General features: G+C 41.7%; 2 protein-coding genes across 5 annotated transcripts; both read right to left on the reverse strand.

The window, feature by feature from the left end:
- Positions 1–670: 670 nt before the first annotated feature.
- Positions 671–8,804, reverse strand: LOC117438013 (borealin-2-like). 2 transcript variants are annotated; one of them, XM_034073358.1, is made up of 8 exons: positions 8,641–8,804; positions 8,099–8,227; positions 6,140–6,180; positions 5,684–5,744; positions 4,971–5,038; positions 4,072–4,139; positions 3,648–3,759; positions 671–827 (listed from the first exon to the last, which is right to left on the reverse strand). In XM_034073358.1, the coding sequence occupies exons 1-8, from the start codon at positions 8,768–8,770 to the stop codon at positions 822–824; spliced, it is 615 nt and encodes a 204-aa protein (XP_033929249.1). In that variant the 5' UTR covers positions 8,771–8,804; the 3' UTR covers positions 671–821. The 2 variants fall into 2 exon arrangements, with proteins under 2 accessions (XP_033929249.1, XP_033929248.1); XM_034073357.1 differs by lacking the exon at positions 671–827 and adding an exon at positions 3,410–3,479.
- Positions 8,805–9,721: 917 nt separating this feature from the next.
- On the reverse strand, positions 9,722–17,859 carry LOC117438012 (borealin-2-like). Of its 3 annotated transcripts, none has more exons than XM_034073356.1 (8): positions 17,696–17,859; positions 17,154–17,282; positions 15,196–15,236; positions 14,740–14,800; positions 14,027–14,094; positions 13,124–13,191; positions 12,700–12,811; positions 9,722–9,878 (listed from the first exon to the last, which is right to left on the reverse strand). In XM_034073356.1, exons 1-8 carry the CDS (start codon positions 17,823–17,825, stop codon positions 9,873–9,875), a joined length of 615 nt encoding a protein of 204 aa, XP_033929247.1. In that variant the 5' UTR covers positions 17,826–17,859; the 3' UTR covers positions 9,722–9,872. The 3 variants fall into 3 exon arrangements, with proteins under 3 accessions (XP_033929247.1, XP_033929246.1, XP_033929245.1); XM_034073355.1 differs by lacking the exon at positions 9,722–9,878 and adding an exon at positions 11,346–12,532; XM_034073354.1 differs by lacking the exon at positions 9,722–9,878 and having other exon boundaries at positions 11,346–12,811.
- Between the last annotated feature and the right edge of the window lie 434 nt (positions 17,860–18,293).

Raw genomic sequence — 18,293 nt, forward strand, 5'->3', positions numbered from 1 at the left:
GGAGAAACAAAAGACTATTTTCATTGCGAAGATAAAACAATATAGATTAAAAGAGGCCCCCGCATCCTGACAGGAGCTGGGCAGGCTGACATAGATCCACACGCACATGTGCTCTGTCCTGGTGGAACCAAATTAACTGTGCTTTTTCCTTAATTGCTTGGAAGTGGCAGCTGCTGAGCTCAGCACACAAGGACCTGCAGTGGGGCAGGTGACCACTTTCATCCCAGCAGTGAGTAGTACCCAGCACAGAAGGATGTCAGGCACAGGCCCCAGGCTGCGTCAGACAGTGGCTGTGCTGCCAGGGTTTGGACAGGCATTGAGAAACCATCTTCCTGTATAAGAAGGACCCTATTTCAGAGTTGAGGCTTGGCTTTTGCTATTTTACTGCTGATCGGTGTGTGGAATATGCAGTGCTTCAAAGCCAGCAAAGTGAATAACCTGCTCTGCCTGATGCAAATGGTTACAGGTTGTGTAAATTCTAATCAGGTAAAGATAGTATTTAACAAACTTGTAATAAGAGAACATTAGAAAGGTCTGACTACATGTAGTATTGAATGCGTAAGACCGTTAAAAGTCATATCCTTAAAAGTAGAAGTCCTTGCAGAAACTTCTTATCTTACATGCATCCCAATAAAATCACAACAGAGGTATGAGTATCTTGGGGTTTGTACAAATGATCAAACCTGTTTTCTTTATTGACCAAGGAACTGTGTAAAAGGGAACTTGGATAATGTTTTTTTCACACAGTGCTTGTAGTTGACGCTGCAAGCTCTCTGAAGTTAGTAGCTTTCTCTGCCTCATATTTGTCTGGCACAGTGTCTTTATCGCTGCAAAAAAAGACAACATCTCATTGCTCTGTAAGTTTAATCTACAAGCCAGGTAAGAAGTATTTTTAGAAGGAAACACCTAAAAATACCAAACAAATCCCCAGATGTTTCAGTCCACAGTCAATCAGCCTTAACAAACCAATTGATCCCCTCTATGAAAAGAGAAGTATGGCTTGCTTAACTCCTGGTTACAACTCCTTACATAAAAAGCTATGATTAATTATGAGCACAAAACACACCTAAGACTATCTCTATGTACAGAGAATAGTTCTGTGGCAACAACTTTGACAAATTTCAAGTCCATAAAGTGGAGCAATGCAGAAATTAATGACCAGGTACATGGATTGAAGTAAATACTAGTTTGAACATCAGCTTAATGCCTCATAATGCAATTCAGCAAGTGCTGCTTCAGTGACATAGAAAATTGAGAACCGTGATAAACACATAAATGTATTGGCTTTCGCAAATCATAGGTGTGGTTATGTGGATATAACTATACAAGCTTATAGTAACAAAAACAAAGCTCGACAAAGACACAAGATGAGCAAAACGGAGACGTATAGTAGAAGAATCTGTAAAGGTAAAAAGAAAAAAAGGGGGGTTGCATGCTTGACAGAAGAAAAGCTAGTGCCTGTAAAATATAAAGTACTTTTTAGCTTAACTTAGGTTGTAGAAAGAGAACAATGTTTATGTTGTTAGCCTGTGGAATTTAGTGGCCCCACTAAATGTGAGTTAATTGTTTCACACCAGTCCTCTAAAGTATCTTTAGCTTTAAAGAACAATGTTTGTGTTGCAAGCCTCTGGTGAGATAACAAGATTTAGTGACCCCACTAAACATGAAGGAGTTATTTCACACCATCCTTCTACTTATCATTTAGTTTAGAGACAGAGCCTCCCAAACATCTGCTAGCTTGGGATACTCCTTGTCTGCCTGTCCTGCTATAAACTTTGCAGGAAGGTCACACTGTCTTTGCTAGTTATCAGAATAATTAAAGATATGGCTGGTTTTAGCGAGTTGTGTGGTTACTGGGGCGTTCAACTGTGCCAAAGGTGAAAAGTACATTGTGAGGAAGACTGCTTACTTCATCTTGAAGACCCCTACTCACATGAGGAAGACTGCTTACTTCACCCTCAAGACCCCTGCCCACAATTACTGAAGAGCAGTGCGCAGACACCAAGAGGAAGATACTTCTGGTAATAAGTGACTGGACTTAATTATAATGTTCCCTGCCTATATGCAGGGATTATGAATATGTATGTGACTAATGGAATTGTGAAAGTATATAAACCTGTAACAAATACTAATCACCCGCGCCTCTGGCTACGGTCATGCGCGCAGCGCTGTTCGCTTTTGCTTTAGTGACTTTGTCCCTTAATAAAACCTTGTTATCTTGTTTAGAGAAGGGAATTCGTATTTTACAAGAACTTTGGGGGTGAGGGAAGAAAAAAAAAACCCAAAAACAAAAAGAAAAAACAAAACCCCAAAACCACGTGCTTTATTATTTGGAGGTCTCATACATCTGAAGTACCATTACAAGAAGCACCTGTAGGAGAATCAAACTTAGAAACATGCATCTGAAAGTAAAGATTGTCTGTTACTAGCACAATATTTCAAAGACATTGAAAAGAAAGATCTTGGCTTTACAGGACTGTTCCACAAAAATGCACATTACCTTTATTACAGTACATACAAATATTGTGGACGGATAATAGAAATCACCACCCTTCCATGAGATGCATCGAGAACAAAGTTATCCCTTATAATGTCAGAAACATAAAAAGAACCATAATAGAACGTTTAGAAAAAGTTCAGTTTATACCATTATATTTTAATTTAAAAGTGTAAGAATTGCTGTCCCAACTTAAAAAAAAAGCCTTTCATACCTGTAAATTATTAGAAACTTGTAAACCTTTTAACTTTTTCCAGAACTATCAGGTGCAAATGCAAGGCAAATATAAAACCTGTTGATTTATTAGATTACAAGTACTACCTCCTGAAAAAGCTTCAGTTACAAGAACATAAAAAAAAATAAAATATTCTAACTCCCATTGTTAGATCTTAGCTTCAATCTATACTGCATTAAAAGTCCAAAGCCAGATCTGATTTGAACACATTCCTAGAACAAGAACATAATGTTTGCCTTATTTTTACATCAGTATTCTGATCTCTTAGTATGGTTTTGCTTTCTGTATTTCTTTTATTAGTGCATATTAAGGATGTGGAGGGCACCGACAGATAAAAGGTTGTATTTATCAATGGATAGTAGCAACATAAGTGTTTTCAGTTTGCTGCCCTCCAAGAAGTCCATTTCTATAAGAATAAAAGAATACTCCCCCTCCCCCCAAGCCTCCATAGTAACTTTGTGTAGCAGTATGTCTTTTTCATTTATGAACCTAGGACCACTGGTAGGCGACCAAGTACTAAATTCTTCTCACAGATTTCAGTAAAGAACAGTGAGAAGTACACCAGCTGTTAATGCTATGTCATAGACCAGTAGCTGCTGTCGCAAGGGCAATTACTGGCAACATCACTTGCCTTCCACACATAACAGATTGACTGGCACGGGCTTTACCCTGTGGTGATTCTCTAGGTCTTGCTTGGCTTTAGTAACCAAGATCAGTATAGGAAGTTGAACCAGCTGTAAAGGCAACCTAAATAACAAAGCAATAGTAGACATAAAAATGAGTTTATTTCTAAACAGCAATCTAAAGATAATGACTAGCTTAAATGAGACATTCTTAATGAGTAAGCATTGTAAATGCTGAGCCTAAGCCTGAACCCACACGTCCGTTTTTTCCAGGAGGGAAGAGGGTACTTGCCTCTGTTTTTTGTGAGAGGCGTCTGCGAGCGTCCTCCGCAGCTGCTGAATAGTGGAAGCTATGTTCCTTCAGTCCTTTATCAGTGCTAGAAGGCAGCGTCCAGCTTCCAAATCTAGAGATACAGAAGCCTTCTATTTGTTGCGCAGGGAAACCAGCATAGAGTAGTAGAGTAATACAGCTGTACTCCTAGATAGGGACCTGTTTTTTAATACTGCATTTTAATAAGCACTCAGGGTCATTCAGCCAGCAGTATGACTGGAAGATTTAAGAGTGAGCTGTACTATTATCCTTATGCTTGGCGTAAGACATTTTCCTTTAAATACCTTTTCCTTCTTGGGCTCAAATCTCAGCTACTTCATTTGAAAAGAGTTTTATTCAGCATTCACAGGTTCAGGCGAGTTAAGCCATCAAAGATCAGTCTTACCTAGAAAGAGGGTTTAGTTTGCCATTTAAACCAGGTGACAGTGAAGCCAACAACTTTGTTTTGGAGATCTGAAAATGCATATACAAGATTGCAGTTAAAAGAAGTGTCATTTTAAGACAAAATGATGCAGTACTGATTCTTGGGAATATCTAGGAATTCCCGGGGGGGGGGGGGGGGGGGGAATGACACCAAAGCAAAGCATTAACTGCTTTAACATTATATTTAGCATTAACAGCTCCATAGTGCTGCCTTTCATAAAGTTCTACATGCACATAAAATGTCAAATTCCATAATGCCCAAAGTTCATATTGAAGTTCTGTACAAACAACCACCTTTCTAATACACACCCTTCCGATCTTTAAGCTCCCTTATAATTAATGCCTGTAACTCCACATGTAATCTTCTATTCTTTGTTGTCATCTTGCTACATACTTCCATGTCTGGCTGAGGCACTACATTGCACAAACTGAGGTGGTAAAATTAATACACTTGTGCTGTTTGTTTTAGAGATCAAGGTGGAAAAGAATGCACAAGTCATTCAAATATATAAAAGCATGTATTAAATCAAAGATAATGTTGGGGTTTTATTGTTTCCCCCCCAAAAAACAGCAGAAAATGGCTCCTCAAACCATCAACACTTGCTGGCAAGTGAAGAGAGAACGACTATGTCAGTGCTTGCAAGTCTGTGTGAATTAGTTACCAGAAGTGCAGATATCTTATTTCATTATGAAATTAATTTGCTACACAGTTTAGCTTTGCTTAAAATATACCGAATTTAAAACAATTGATTTTTTAAGCAAAACAGTAAGCCACTGGCCTGCCCAGTCATGGATCTAGCAGGGTTCATAGCAGGTCACAACTGATAAAGCCCTTATGTTGGTTGTTCAAAATAAACTTACCTTTTTAGATATTTTCTTTGCAGAAATATGCTTGGCATCTTCATATTCAACAATTGTAGTTACCTTAACTAGAAATGCATTAGAAAGACAAGAAAAAAAGTTTTATGAAGAGCACAAAAGACTATTTCAAACTCATTTGCTTGAAGCCTATTTACCTACTGAAAGCTACTGATGGCCACTCACCTGGTCCAGAGTTGAAAGCAAACTATGCATGTTCGTCACAGACACAGTGACACGCAGCGAAGTTATAAGACATCAAATACCCCTTGAAGCCCCAGACAAATTAGAATTACTTTCCAGTGGCAGTGTCCTTGTTGCATATTTTGGAGTATGAACAGAAATGGCCTTTTCCTTACAAACTTAAATTGGCAGGAGGGACCTATGAGAAAATAGGAGTGGCTCTCCTAGCTCTTCTGCTATACTGTACAGCACTGACAAGTCACTTAAATATGCTCTTCTCACCATTTTCAGTGATAAACCCAAAGGGCAGGAACTCTTATATCATGTTTTAAAGTACCTCAAAAGTAGCAAAGCTCATGATCCTCCACACTGAATGCTGAAGGGACCTTTATGCTACACTTAGACACTTCTCCCCCTTGTATCCTTCAAGCTTAACATTCACTTTACAAATGCTCAGTTCAAGCCAATAAAAAAAACAAAACAAAACAAAAAACAACTTGGGAACCAAGCTATCTATTAATGTACTGACTTGCCTTTTTTGCTGTTGGTCCTCACCAGTTTTGGATTTGCTATGTCTTCCAGAGAACAGTCAGTCTAAAAAAGAAAGTTTATCCAACAAGGGAAAGTCAACAGATTTTTGCCCAGTAAATGCCTATTATCCTACAAAAGGCAGTCATCTAAAAGTGACTGAAGTGGAATTGGCTAAACACCAGTTTGGTTTTCCTGGGGTTTTTTTTTTTTTGTTTGTTTGTTTGGTTTGGTCTTGGTTTTTTTTCCTCCAGAACCATCCAGATTTCTGCCTGCAGATGACCCTAAAGCTTTAGGTAATGTTCGTAACTGCACTGTGGCTGGCTGGCTAACCAGCTAGCCTTCTTGTACCATCTTCTCTTTAAACAGACAGCCAAACAAAAACATCTGTCCAAAATGCTTACAGAAGGGAGAAGACTTCTATTCTGTAAACTGTGATGAAATTTGAAAACACCACTTACCACTGCAGCAGCAAGAGCCACTTCCTCACCTTCTCGCAAACCTGTAACTCAAGAAAGTATCTTGTTTATATACTGCTACTTACATAATTACTCTCTGCAGGTTCTTTTCTTGCATGCTATGAAGCTGAGCAAATAATTCAGGATTACAATTACTTAAATAGCGAAACTTAGCTAGCAAGTATGTTGCATTTGAACAAGATTCAAGTATTTTGGGATAGTCACTCCTACAAAGCAACAAAGAAAGTCTTAGGCCACTTCAGTATGCCTGATCTTTGAAAGAATACTAAGTGTAATCACACAGTATATAACCTGAATTCAAAAAAGAAAAACCCCCATACACTGCACAGCTGAAAGTTAATGATTTTAGGCAAAAGCTTTCAAGACAGACATTGAACTACATACTCAGGAAAGGCCTACAGTAAACTGAAGTTCTTCAAGAGTCTTAAATTGGTACTTTGTGGGGCCCCTGTAATTTCCAGCTGCAAGACAGATTCTAAACACATCAGTTCTTACCAGATTATACATCTGATGCCAACCATGCACCACAGCTTTAACTGCTGCATAAATGCATTTACCATTACAAGTAAACAAACTAGATAAGAAAGGCTCAGTACTAAAAGACTTAAACTTCACATAAAGACAAAATAATCTCTGTGGCTAGGACAAAGAGATTCAGATGGAAAGAAGCGCTCACATTTATACACACAGGAAATACTAGAATTGTAATTATTCCTCATCTCTTCAGGTGTTCCAGAGCTCAAGGATTCCAGGTGAGAGAAACAAGACAAATAGAGAACTCACAAATAGTTTATTAACATAGGAATATATAGAGATACTAACAAATACAGTAAAAGATACTTCTGATGCTTGGTTACCTTACCAAACCCAAAGACCATATAACGACCATCAGGAAACCAGCTCTGAGAAACACCATTGCAGTGCGAGGTGGCAGGCTTAACCTTAGCAGGCATCCCCACAGAGGCAACATTGACATAGTGATAGGAGATTCTGCCTCCTCACATTGCATGAGGCTCAAGCTTTTATACTAACAAAAACACACTCATTCTGACACAGGGGGCCAGCCTACATCGGAAGAAGTGGCCAGCAATATCTAGAAAGGTCTCCAAGGGTCAGGACTCTTCCAGGGAGTTCTAAAGTGGAACTTTACGGGGAAGAGCCAAAGCTGGACTTTCCAGGGAAGATCCAAAGCAGACAAACAGTACTTTTCTATCTTAGCGTGTTTCACCACAGACCATTATCTACTGTCCCTGACACATTGGGCTTTAAATAAGATGACTTAAAAGCACACATGAAATAAAGCTCTGGACTTCATACACTGTTATCAACTAATTCTACACCCTGTGATACACAGGTCAATTACTTGAACAAGAGCACATACTGAGCGAGCCTCAGCAGTACAATACCACTGCCAATTAGCTAACATAGCACACAAAGCAAGCTTTATATAAAAAGTCACTACGGTTATAGGCTTTCTCACATCAGTCAGGGTTGCGTTATGACGGCTGCATCCCTCACAAATACAAGGCCACGCACACAGCTGTGTGTTTAACCCCAGGCAAGACAGAAATTGGCTTAACCTCCTCTGCCTCCAAAGCAGCTACCCATTCACTCCCAGTCAGGCTGATTTCAGATTCACCACTTCTCACTGCAGGCAGCTGCACAGCCATCCTCAGGACAGCAAGGCTCCACATCTGACAGTGACTCAGAAAAATAAACACCACTGCTTCCAGAATCCCCTCCTCCTTACGCCCCCCAGCCTCCTTGCTTGCAGGTGAGAGGCAAACAAGGCCTTGGCTCTATGAGTACTGCTCAGCAATAACCAAATCACCTCTGGGTCATCAACCCTGTTTTCTGGCTAAAGCCAAAACATTGCACTGTACCAGCTACTGGAAAGAGCATTAACCATATCGCAGCTGAAATCAGAGGACGCACACTTACTAAGCAAATCTTTTCTCTTCACTTTCCTGATGGCAATCGGCATCTTCAGCAGCTCTACTGTAAACGCTTTCTCAGCTGTTTGCAAAAGCGAATCGAGTTCCTTCTTCATTTCCTGGATATTTTCCTTGGCTTTAAAACAAAATAGGCTCTTATCGCTTTATGCGTTACATGCTTCCAAGTACCAGCACTGCTAGAACGCATTGAAAAATAAAGTTAACAATGCTTTATGCGGACTGCCTGACGCGGGAGCCCTCCCGAGGCTGTCAGGAACACGGCGTGCGCCGCGACTGCGGCCCCTCAACCCGCCCACCATCGAACCGGGGCCCTCGAGCAGCTCCTCAAGGAGAGGTGAGCCGTTCGCCGCTCTTCATCAACCGCCTTACAACGGCTCTGGTCCGCAGGCTCCCCCCACCAGACAAGTAAGCGCAGGAGTGCGGGCACCACTAGTACTGCCACAGTGGCCACTTCACCCCCTGCGAGGGCCGGTACCCATGAGAGCCACAGAGCACCTCCAGGGCCCTTGCCAACGCCTCCAGCCCTACCCTGCTGGTCGAAGTCGCGGAAAAACAGCGTGATACGCTGATTCTTTGTCTCCTGGGAGAGAACCCCATAGCACGAGCCCCCACCCAAGCCAAGTCTGCACCGCTTGCCAGCGAACTTCCTCCGTGGCATAGCCACCACCCCACGAGAAAAATGCCGTACTCTCCGCCCAGGAAGCTTTTGTAAGAGCGGGGATCTCCCTCCCCTCCCCCATCGGACACACCCTCCGGGTTGGTGGGAGCTGGCGGCCCGGCCCCCTGAGAGGGGCTGTGTCCGTGAGGGGACTGGGCGGCCCAGGCCTGTGGGTCGAGAGCTGCCAAGGCGGAAGGGAGAGTGTACTCCGGGTGTGCTCGGACTCCCGTTGGAAGGGACGAAATGGAGGCAGGGAGGGTGAGAAATTTGGGTTCCCCCGTCTTCGTGGTGCCCTAGGGATGGGTTTGGGTGCGTCTACACAGGCACAAAACCTAAACCCTCGCGTCCTGACAGGAGCTGGGCAGGCTGACATAGATCCACACGCACATGTGCTCTGTCCTGGTGGAACCAAATTAACTGTGCTTTTTCCTTAATTGCTTGGAAGTGGCAGCTGCTGAGCTCAGCACACAAGGACCTGCAGTGGGGCAGGTGACCACTTTCATCCCAGCAGTGAGTAGTACCCAGCACAGAAGGATGTCAGGCACAGGCCCCAGGCTGCGTCAGACAGTGGCTGTGCTGCCAGGGTTTGGACAGGCATTGAGAAACCATCTTCCTGTATAAGAAGGACCCTATTTCAGAGTTGAGGCTTGGCTTTTGCTATTTTACTGCTGATCGGTGTGTGGAATATGCAGTGCTTCAAAGCCAGCAAAGTGAATAACCTGCTCTGCCTGATGCAAATGGTTACAGGTTGTGTAAATTCTAATCAGGTAAAGATAGTATTTAACAAACTTGTAATAAGAGAACATTAGAAAGGTCTGACTACATGTAGTATTGAATGCGTAAGACCGTTAAAAGTCATATCCTTAAAAGTAGAATTCCTTGCAGAAACTTCTTATCTTACATGCATCCCAATAAAATCACAACAGAGGTATGAGTATCTTGGGGTTTGTACAAATGATCAAACCTGTTTTCTTTATTGACCAAGGAACTGTGTAAAAGGGAACTTGGATAATGTTTTTTTCACACAGTGCTTGTAGTTGACGCTGCAAGCTCTCTGAAGTTAGTAGCTTTCTCTGCCTCATATTTGTCTGGCACAGTGTCTTTATCGCTGCAAAAAAAGACAACATCTCATTGCTCTGTAAGTTTAATCTACAAGCCAGGTAAGAAGTATTTTTAGAAGGAAACACCTAAAAATACCAAACAAATCCCCAGATGTTTCAGTCCACAGTCAATCAGCCTTAACAAACCAATTGATCCCCTCTATGAAAAGAGAAGTATGGCTTGCTTAACTCCTGGTTACAACTCCTTACATAAAAAGCTATGATTAATTATGAGCACAAAACACACCTAAGACTATCTCTATGTACAGAGAATAGTTCTGTGGCAACAACTTTGACAAATTTCAAGTCCATAAAGTGGAGCAATGCAGAAATTAATGACCAGGTACATGGATTGAAGTAAATACTAGTTTGAACATCAGCTTAATGCCTCATAATGCAATTCAGCAAGTGCTGCTTCAGTGACATAGAAAATTGAGAACCGTGATAAACACATAAATGTATTGGCTTTCGCAAATCATAGGTGTGGTTATGTGGATATAACTATACAAGCTTATAGTAACAAAAACAAAGCTCGACAAAGACACAAGATGAGCAAAACGGAGACGTATAGTAGAAGAATCTGTAAAGGTAAAAAGAAAAAAAGGGGGGTTGCATGCTTGACAGAAGAAAAGCTAGTGCCTGTAAAATATAAAGTACTTTTTAGCTTAACTTAGGTTGTAGAAAGAGAACAATGTTTATGTTGTTAGCCTGTGGAATTTAGTGGCCCCACTAAATGTGAGTTAATTGTTTCACACCAGTCCTCTAAAGTATCTTTAGCTTTAAAGAACAATGTTTGTGTTGCAAGTCTCTGGTGAGATAACAAGATTTAGTGACCCCACTAAACATGAAGGAGTTATTTCACACCATCCTTCTACTTATCATTTAGTTTAGAGACAGAGCCTCCCAAACATCTGCTAGCTTGGGATACTCCTTGTCTGCCTGTCCTGCTATAAACTTTGCAGGAAGGTCACACTGTCTTTGCTAGTTATCAGAATAATTAAAGATATGGCTGGTTTTAGCGAGTTGTGTGGTTACTGGGGCGTTCAACTGTGCCAAAGGTGAAAAGTACATTGTGAGGAAGACTGCTTACTTCATCTTGAAGACCCCTACTCACATGAGGAAGACTGCTTACTTCACCCTCAAGACCCCTGCCCACAATTACTGAAGAGCAGTGCGCAGACACCAAGAGGAAGATACTTCTGGTAATAAGTGACTGGACTTAATTATAATGTTCCCTGCCTATATGCAGGGATTATGAATATGTATGTGACTAATGGAATTGTGAAAGTATATAAACCTGTAACAAATACTAATCACCCGCGCCTCTGGCTACGGTCATGCGCGCAGCGCTGTTCGCTTTTGCTTTAGTGACTTTGTCCCTTAATAAAACCTTGTTATCTTGTTTAGAGAAGGGAATTCGTATTTTACAAGAACTTTGGGGGTGAGGGAAGAAAAAAAAAACCCAAAAACAAAAAGAAAAAACAAAACCCCAAAACCACGTGCTTTATTATTTGGAGGTCTCATACATCTGAAGTACCATTACAAGAAGCACCTGTAGGAGAATCAAACTTAGAAACATGCATCTGAAAGTAAAGATTGTCTGTTACTAGCACAATATTTCAAAGACATTGAAAAGAAAGATCTTGGCTTTACAGGACTGTTCCACAAAAATGCACATTACCTTTATTACAGTACATACAAATATTGTGGACGGATAATAGAAATCACCACCCTTCCATGAGATGCATCGAGAACAAAGTTATCCCTTATAATGTCAGAAACATAAAAAGAACCATAATAGAACGTTTAGAAAAAGTTCAGTTTATACCATTATATTTTAATTTAAAAGTGTAAGAATTGCTGTCCCAACTTAAAAAAAAAGCCTTTCATACCTGTAAATTATTAGAAACTTGTAAACCTTTTAACTTTTTCCAGAACTATCAGGTGCAAATGCAAGGCAAATATAAAACCTGTTGATTTATTAGATTACAAGTACTACCTCCTGAAAAAGCTTCAGTTACAAGAACATAAAAAAAAAATAAAATATTCTAACTCCCATTGTTAGATCTTAGCTTCAATCTATACTGCATTAAAAGTCCAAAGCCAGATCTGATTTGAACACATTCCTAGAACAAGAACATAATGTTTGCCTTATTTTTACATCAGTATTCTGATCTCTTAGTATGGTTTTGCTTTCTGTATTTCTTTTATTAGTGCATATTAAGGATGTGGAGGGCACCGACAGATAAAAGGTTGTATTTATCAATGGATAGTAGCAACATAAGTGTTTTCAGTTTGCTGCCCTCCAAGAAGTCCATTTCTATAAGAATAAAAGAATACTCCCCCTCCCCCCAAGCCTCCATAGTAACTTTGTGTAGCAGTATGTCTTTTTCATTTATGAACCTAGGACCACTGGTAGGCGACCAAGTACTAAATTCTTCTCACAGATTTCAGTAAAGAACAGTGAGAAGTACACCAGCTGTTAATGCTATGTCATAGACCAGTAGCTGCTGTCGCAAGGGCAATTACTGGCAACATCACTTGCCTTCCACACATAACAGATTGACTGGCACGGGCTTTACCCCTGTGGTGATTCTCTAGGTCTTGCTTGGCTTTAGTAACCAAGATCAGTATAGGAAGTTGAACCAGCTGTAAAGGCAACCTAAATAACAAAGCAATAGTAGACATAAAAATGAGTTTATTTCTAAACAGCAATCTAAAGATAATGACTAGCTTAAATGAGACATTCTTAATGAGTAAGCATTGTAAATGCTGAGCCTAAGCCTGAACCCACACGTCCGTTTTTCCAGGAGGGAAGAGGGTACTTGCCTCTGTTTTTTGTGAGAGGCGTCTGCGAGCGTCCTCCGCAGCTGCTGAATAGTGGAAGCTATGTTCCTTCAGTCCTTTATCAGTGCTAGAAGGCAGCGTCCAGCTTCCAAATCTAGAGATACAGAAGCCTTCTATTTGTTGCGCAGGGAAACCAGCATAGAGTAGTAGAGTAATACAGCTGTACTCCTAGATAGGGACCTGTTTTTTAATACTGCATTTTAATAAGCACTCAGGGTCATTCAGCCAGCAGTATGACTGGAAGATTTAAGAGTGAGCTGTACTATTATCCTTATGCTTGGCGTAAGACATTTTCCTTTAAATACCTTTTCCTTCTTGGGCTCAAATCTCAGCTACTTCATTTGAAAAGAGTTTTATTCAGCATTCACAGGTTCAGGCGAGTTAAGCCATCAAAGATCAGTCTTACCTAGAAAGAGGGTTTAGTTTGCCATTTAAACCAGGTGACAGTGAAGCCAACAACTTTGTTTTGGAGATCTGAAAATGCATATACAAGATTGCAGTTAAAAGAAGTGTCATTTTAAGACAAAATGATGCAGTACTGATTCTTGGGAATATCTAGGAATTCCCGGGGGGGGGGGGGGGGGGGGGGGGAATGACACCAAAGCAAAGCATTAACTGCTTTAACATTATATTTAGCATTAACAGCTCCATAGTGCTGCCTTTCATAAAGTTCTACATGCACATAAAATGTCAAATTCCATAATGCCCAAAGTTCATATTGAAGTTCTGTACAAACAACCACCTTTCTAATACACACCCTTCCGATCTTTAAGCTCCCTTATAATTAATGCCTGTAACTCCACATGTAATCTTCTATTCTTTGTTGTCATCTTGCTACATACTTCCATGTCTGGCTGAGGCACTACATTGCACAAACTGAGGTGGTAAAATTAATACACTTGTGCTGTTTGTTTTAGAGATCAAGGTGGAAAAGAATGCACAAGTCATTCAAATATATAAAAGCATGTATTAAATCAAAGATAATGTTGGGGTTTTATTGTTTCCCCCCCAAAAAACAGCAGAAAATGGCTCCTCAAACCATCAACACTTGCTGGCAAGTGAAGAGAGAACGACTATGTCAGTGCTTGCAAGTCTGTGTGAATTAGTTACCAGAAGTGCAGATATCTTATTTCATTATGAAATTAATTTGCTACACAGTTTAGCTTTGCTTAAAATATACCGAATTTAAAACAATTGATTTTTTAAGCAAAACAGTAAGCCACTGGCCTGCCCAGTCATGGATCTAGCAGGGTTCATAGCAGGTCACAACTGATAAAGCCCTTATGTTGGTTGTTCAAAATAAACTTACCTTTTTAGATATTTTCTTTGCAGAAATATGCTTGGCATCTTCATATTCAACAATTGTAGTTACCTTAACTAGAAATGCATTAGAAAGACAAGAAAAAAAGTTTTATGAAGAGCACAAAAGACTATTTCAAACTCATTTGCTTGAAGCCTATTTACCTACTGAAAGCTACTGATGGCCACTCACCTGGTCCAGAGTTGAAAGCAAACTATGCATGTTCGTCACAGACACAGTGACACGCAGCGAAGTTATAAGACATCAAATACCCCTTGAAGCCCCAGACAAATTAGAATTACTTTCCAGTGGCAGTGTCCTTGTTGCATATTTTGGAGTATGAACAGAAATGGCCTTTTCCTTACAAACTTAAATTGGCAGGAGGGACCTATGAGAAAATAGGAGTGGCTCTCCTAGCTCTTCTGCTATACTGTACAGCACTGACAAGTCACTTAAATATGCTCTTCTCACCATTTTCAGTGATAAACCCAAAGGGCAGGAACTCTTATATCATGTTTTAAAGTACCTCAAAAGTAGCAAAGCTCATGATCCTCCACACTGAATGCTGAAGGGACCTTTATGCTACACTTAGACACTTCTCCCCCTTGTATCCTTCAAGCTTAACATTCACTTTACAAATGCTCAGTTCAAGCCAATAAAAAAAACAAAACAAAACAAAAAACAACTTGGGAACCAAGCTATCTATTAATGTACTGACTTGCCTTTTTTGCTGTTGGTCCTCACCAGTTTTGGATTTGCTATGTCTTCCAGAGAACAGTCAGTCTAAAAAAGAAAGTTTATCCAACAAGGGAAAGTCAACAGATTTTTGCCCAGTAAATGCCTATTATCCTACAAAAGGCAGTCATCTAAAAGTGACTGAAGTGGAATTGGCTAAACACCAGTTTGGTTTTCCTGGGGTTTTTTTTTTTTTGTTTGTTTGTTTGGTTTGGTCTTGGTTTTTTTTCCTCCAGAACCATCCAGATTTCTGCCTGCAGATGACCCTAAAGCTTTAGGTAATGTTCGTAACTGCACTGTGGCTGGCTGGCTAACCAGCTAGCCTTCTTGTACCATCTTCTCTTTAAACAGACAGCCAAACAAAAACATCTGTCCAAAATGCTTACAGAAGGGAGAAGACTTCTATTCTGTAAACTGTGATGAAATTTGAAAACACCACTTACCACTGCAGCAGCAAGAGCCACTTCCTCACCTTCTCGCAAACCTGTAACTCAAGAAAGTATCTTGTTTATATACTGCTACTTACATAATTACTCTCTGCAGGTTCTTTTCTTGCATGCTATGAAGCTGAGCAAATAATTCAGGATTACAATTACTTAAATAGCGAAACTTAGCTAGCAAGTATGTTGCATTTGAACAAGATTCAAGTATTTTGGGATAGTCACTCCTACAAAGCAACAAAGAAAGTCTTAGGCCACTTCAGTATGCCTGATCTTTGAAAGAATACTAAGTGTAATCACACAGTATATAACCTGAATTCAAAAAAGAAAAACCCCCATACACTGCACAGCTGAAAGTTAATGATTTTAGGCAAAAGCTTTCAAGACAGACATTGAACTACATACTCAGGAAAGGCCTACAGTAAACTGAAGTTCTTCAAGAGTCTTAAATTGGTACTTTGTGGGGCCCCTGTAATTTCCAGCTGCAAGACAGATTCTAAACACATCAGTTCTTACCAGATTATACATCTGATGCCAACCATGCACCACAGCTTTAACTGCTGCATAAATGCATTTACCATTACAAGTAAACAAACTAGATAAGAAAGGCTCAGTACTAAAAGACTTAAACTTCACATAAAGACAAAATAATCTCTGTGGCTAGGACAAAGAGATTCAGATGGAAAGAAGCGCTCACATTTATACACACAGGAAATACTAGAATTGTAATTATTCCTCATCTCTTCAGGTGTTCCAGAGCTCAAGGATTCCAGGTGAGAGAAACAAGACAAATAGAGAACTCACAAATAGTTTATTAACATAGGAATATATAGAGATACTAACAAATACAGTAAAGATACTTCTGATGCTTGGTTACCTTACCAAACCCAAAGACCATATAACGACCATCAGGAAACCAGCTCTGAGAAACACCATTGCAGTGCGAGGTGGCAGGCTTAACCTTAGCAGGCATCCCCACAGAGGCAACATTGACATAGTGATAGGAGATTCTGCCTCCTCACATTGCATGAGGCTCAAGCTTTTATACTAACAAAAACACACTCATTCTGACACAGGGGGCCAGCCTACATCGGAAGAAGTGGCCAGCAATATCTAGAAAGGTCTCCAAGGGTCAGGACTCTTCCAGGGAGTTCTAAAGTGGAACTTTACGGGGAAGAGCCAAAGCTGGACTTTCCAGGGAAGATCCAAAGCAGACAAACAGTACTTTTCTATCTTAGCGTGTTTCACCACAGACCATTATCTACTGTCCCTGACACATTGGGCTTTAAATAAGATGACTTAAAAGCACACATGAAATAAAGCTCTGGACTTCATACACTGTTATCAACTAATTCTACACCCTGTGATACACAGGTCAATTACTTGAACAAGAGCACATACTGAGCGAGCCTCAGCAGTACAATACCACTGCCAATTAGCTAACATAGCACACAAAGCAAGCTTTATATAAAAAGTCACTACGGTTATAGGCTTTCTCACATCAGTCAGGGTTGCGTTATGACGGCTGCATCCCTCACAAATACAAGGCCACGCACACAGCTGTGTGTTTAACCCCAGGCAAGACAGAAATTGGCTTAACCTCCTCTGCCTCCAAAGCAGCTACCCATTCACTCCCAGTCAGGCTGATTTCAGATTCACCACTTCTCACTGCAGGCAGCTGCACAGCCATCCTCAGGACAGCAAGGCTCCACATCTGACAGTGACTCAGAAAAATAAACACCACTGCTTCCAGAATCCCCTCCTCCTTACGCCCCCCAGCCTCCTTGCTTGCAGGTGAGAGGCAAACAAGGCCTTGGCTCTATGAGTACTGCTCAGCAATAACCAAATCACCTCTGGGTCATCAACCCTGTTTTCTGGCTAAAGCCAAAACATTGCACTGTACCAGCTACTGGAAAGAGCATTAACCATATCGCAGCTGAAATCAGAGGACGCACACTTACTAAGCAAATCTTTTCTCTTCACTTTCCTGATGGCAATCGGCATCTTCAGCAGCTCTACTGTAAACGCTTTCTCAGCTGTTTGCAAAAGCGAATCGAGTTCCTTCTTCATTTCCTGGATATTTTCCTTGGCTTTAAAACAAAATAGGCTCTTATCGCTTTATGCGTTACATGCTTCCAAGTACCAGCACTGCTAGAACGCATTGAAAAATAAAGTTAACAATGCTTTATGCGGACTGCCTGACGCGGGAGCCCTCCCGAGGCTGTCAGGAACACGGCGTGCGCCGCGACTGCGGCCCCTCAACCCGCCCACCATCGAACCGGGGCCCTCGAGCAGCTCCTCAAGGAGAGGTGAGCCGTTCGCCGCTCTTCATCAACCGCCTTACAACGGCTCTGGTCCGCAGGCTCCCCCCACCAGACAAGTAAGCGCAGGAGTGCGGGCACCACTAGTACTGCCACAGTGGCCACTTCACCCCCTGCGAGGGCCGGTACCCATGAGAGCCACAGAGCACCTCCAGGGCCCTTGCCAACGCCTCCAGCCCTACCCTGCTGGTCGAAGTCGCGGAAAAACAGCGTGATACGCTGATTCTTTGTCTCCTGGGAGAGAACCCCATAGCACGAGCCCCCACCCAAGCCAAGTCTGCACCGCTTGCCAGCGAACTTCCTCCGTGGCATAGCCACCACCCCACGAGAAAAATGCCGTACTCTCCGCCCAGGAAGCTTTTGTAAGAGCGGGGATCTCCCTCCCCTCCCCCATCGGACACACCCTCCGGGTTGGTGGGAGCTGGCGGCCCGGCCCCCTGAGAGGGGCTGTGTCCGTGAGGGGACTGGGCGGCCCAGGCCTGTGGGTCGAGAGCTGCCAAGGCGGAAGGGAGAGTGTACTCCGGGTGTGCTCGGACTCCCGTTGGAAGGGACGAAATGGAGGCAGGGAGGGTGAGAAATTTGGGTTCCCCCGTCTTCGTGGTGCCCTAGGGATGGGTTTGGGTGCGTCTACACAGGCACAAAACCTAAACCCTCGCGTCCTGACAGGAGCTGGGCAGGCTGACATAGATCCACACGCACATGTGCTCTGTCCTGGTGGAACCAAATTAACTGTGCTTTTTCCTTAATTGCTTGGAAGTGGCAGCTGCTGAGCTCAGCACA

This window comes from Melopsittacus undulatus, chromosome W (assembly GCF_012275295.1).
Source record: "Melopsittacus undulatus isolate bMelUnd1 chromosome W, bMelUnd1.mat.Z, whole genome shotgun sequence".
NCBI lineage: Eukaryota > Metazoa > Chordata > Aves > Psittaciformes > Psittaculidae > Melopsittacus > Melopsittacus undulatus.

Excerpts from the sequence above, each read along its gene's own strand:
- LOC117438013 (XM_034073357.1), bottom strand. The coding sequence starts at position 8,770 with ATGCCACGGAGGAAGTTCGCTGGCAAGCGGTGCAGACTTGGCTTGGGT. Across the intron at positions 5,745-6,139 it reads TGGCTCTTGCTGCTGCAGTG|ACTGACTGTTCTCTGGAAGA; the intron begins GTAAGTGGTGTT and ends TTTCTTTTTTAG. Across the intron at positions 3,480-3,647 it reads GCCTCTCACAAAAAACAGAG|GTTGCCTTTACAGCTGGTTC; the intron begins GCAAGTACCCTC and ends TTTGTTATTTAG.
- LOC117438012 (XM_034073354.1), bottom strand. The coding sequence starts at position 17,825 with ATGCCACGGAGGAAGTTCGCTGGCAAGCGGTGCAGACTTGGCTTGGGT. Across the intron at positions 17,283-17,695 it reads CCGCGACTTCGACCAGCAGG|CCAAGGAAAATATCCAGGAA; the intron begins GTAGGGCTGGAG and ends TTTGTTTTAAAG. Across the intron at positions 14,095-14,739 it reads GAGGACCAACAGCAAAAAAG|TTAAGGTAACTACAATTGTT; the intron begins GCAAGTCAGTAC and ends ATGCATTTCTAG.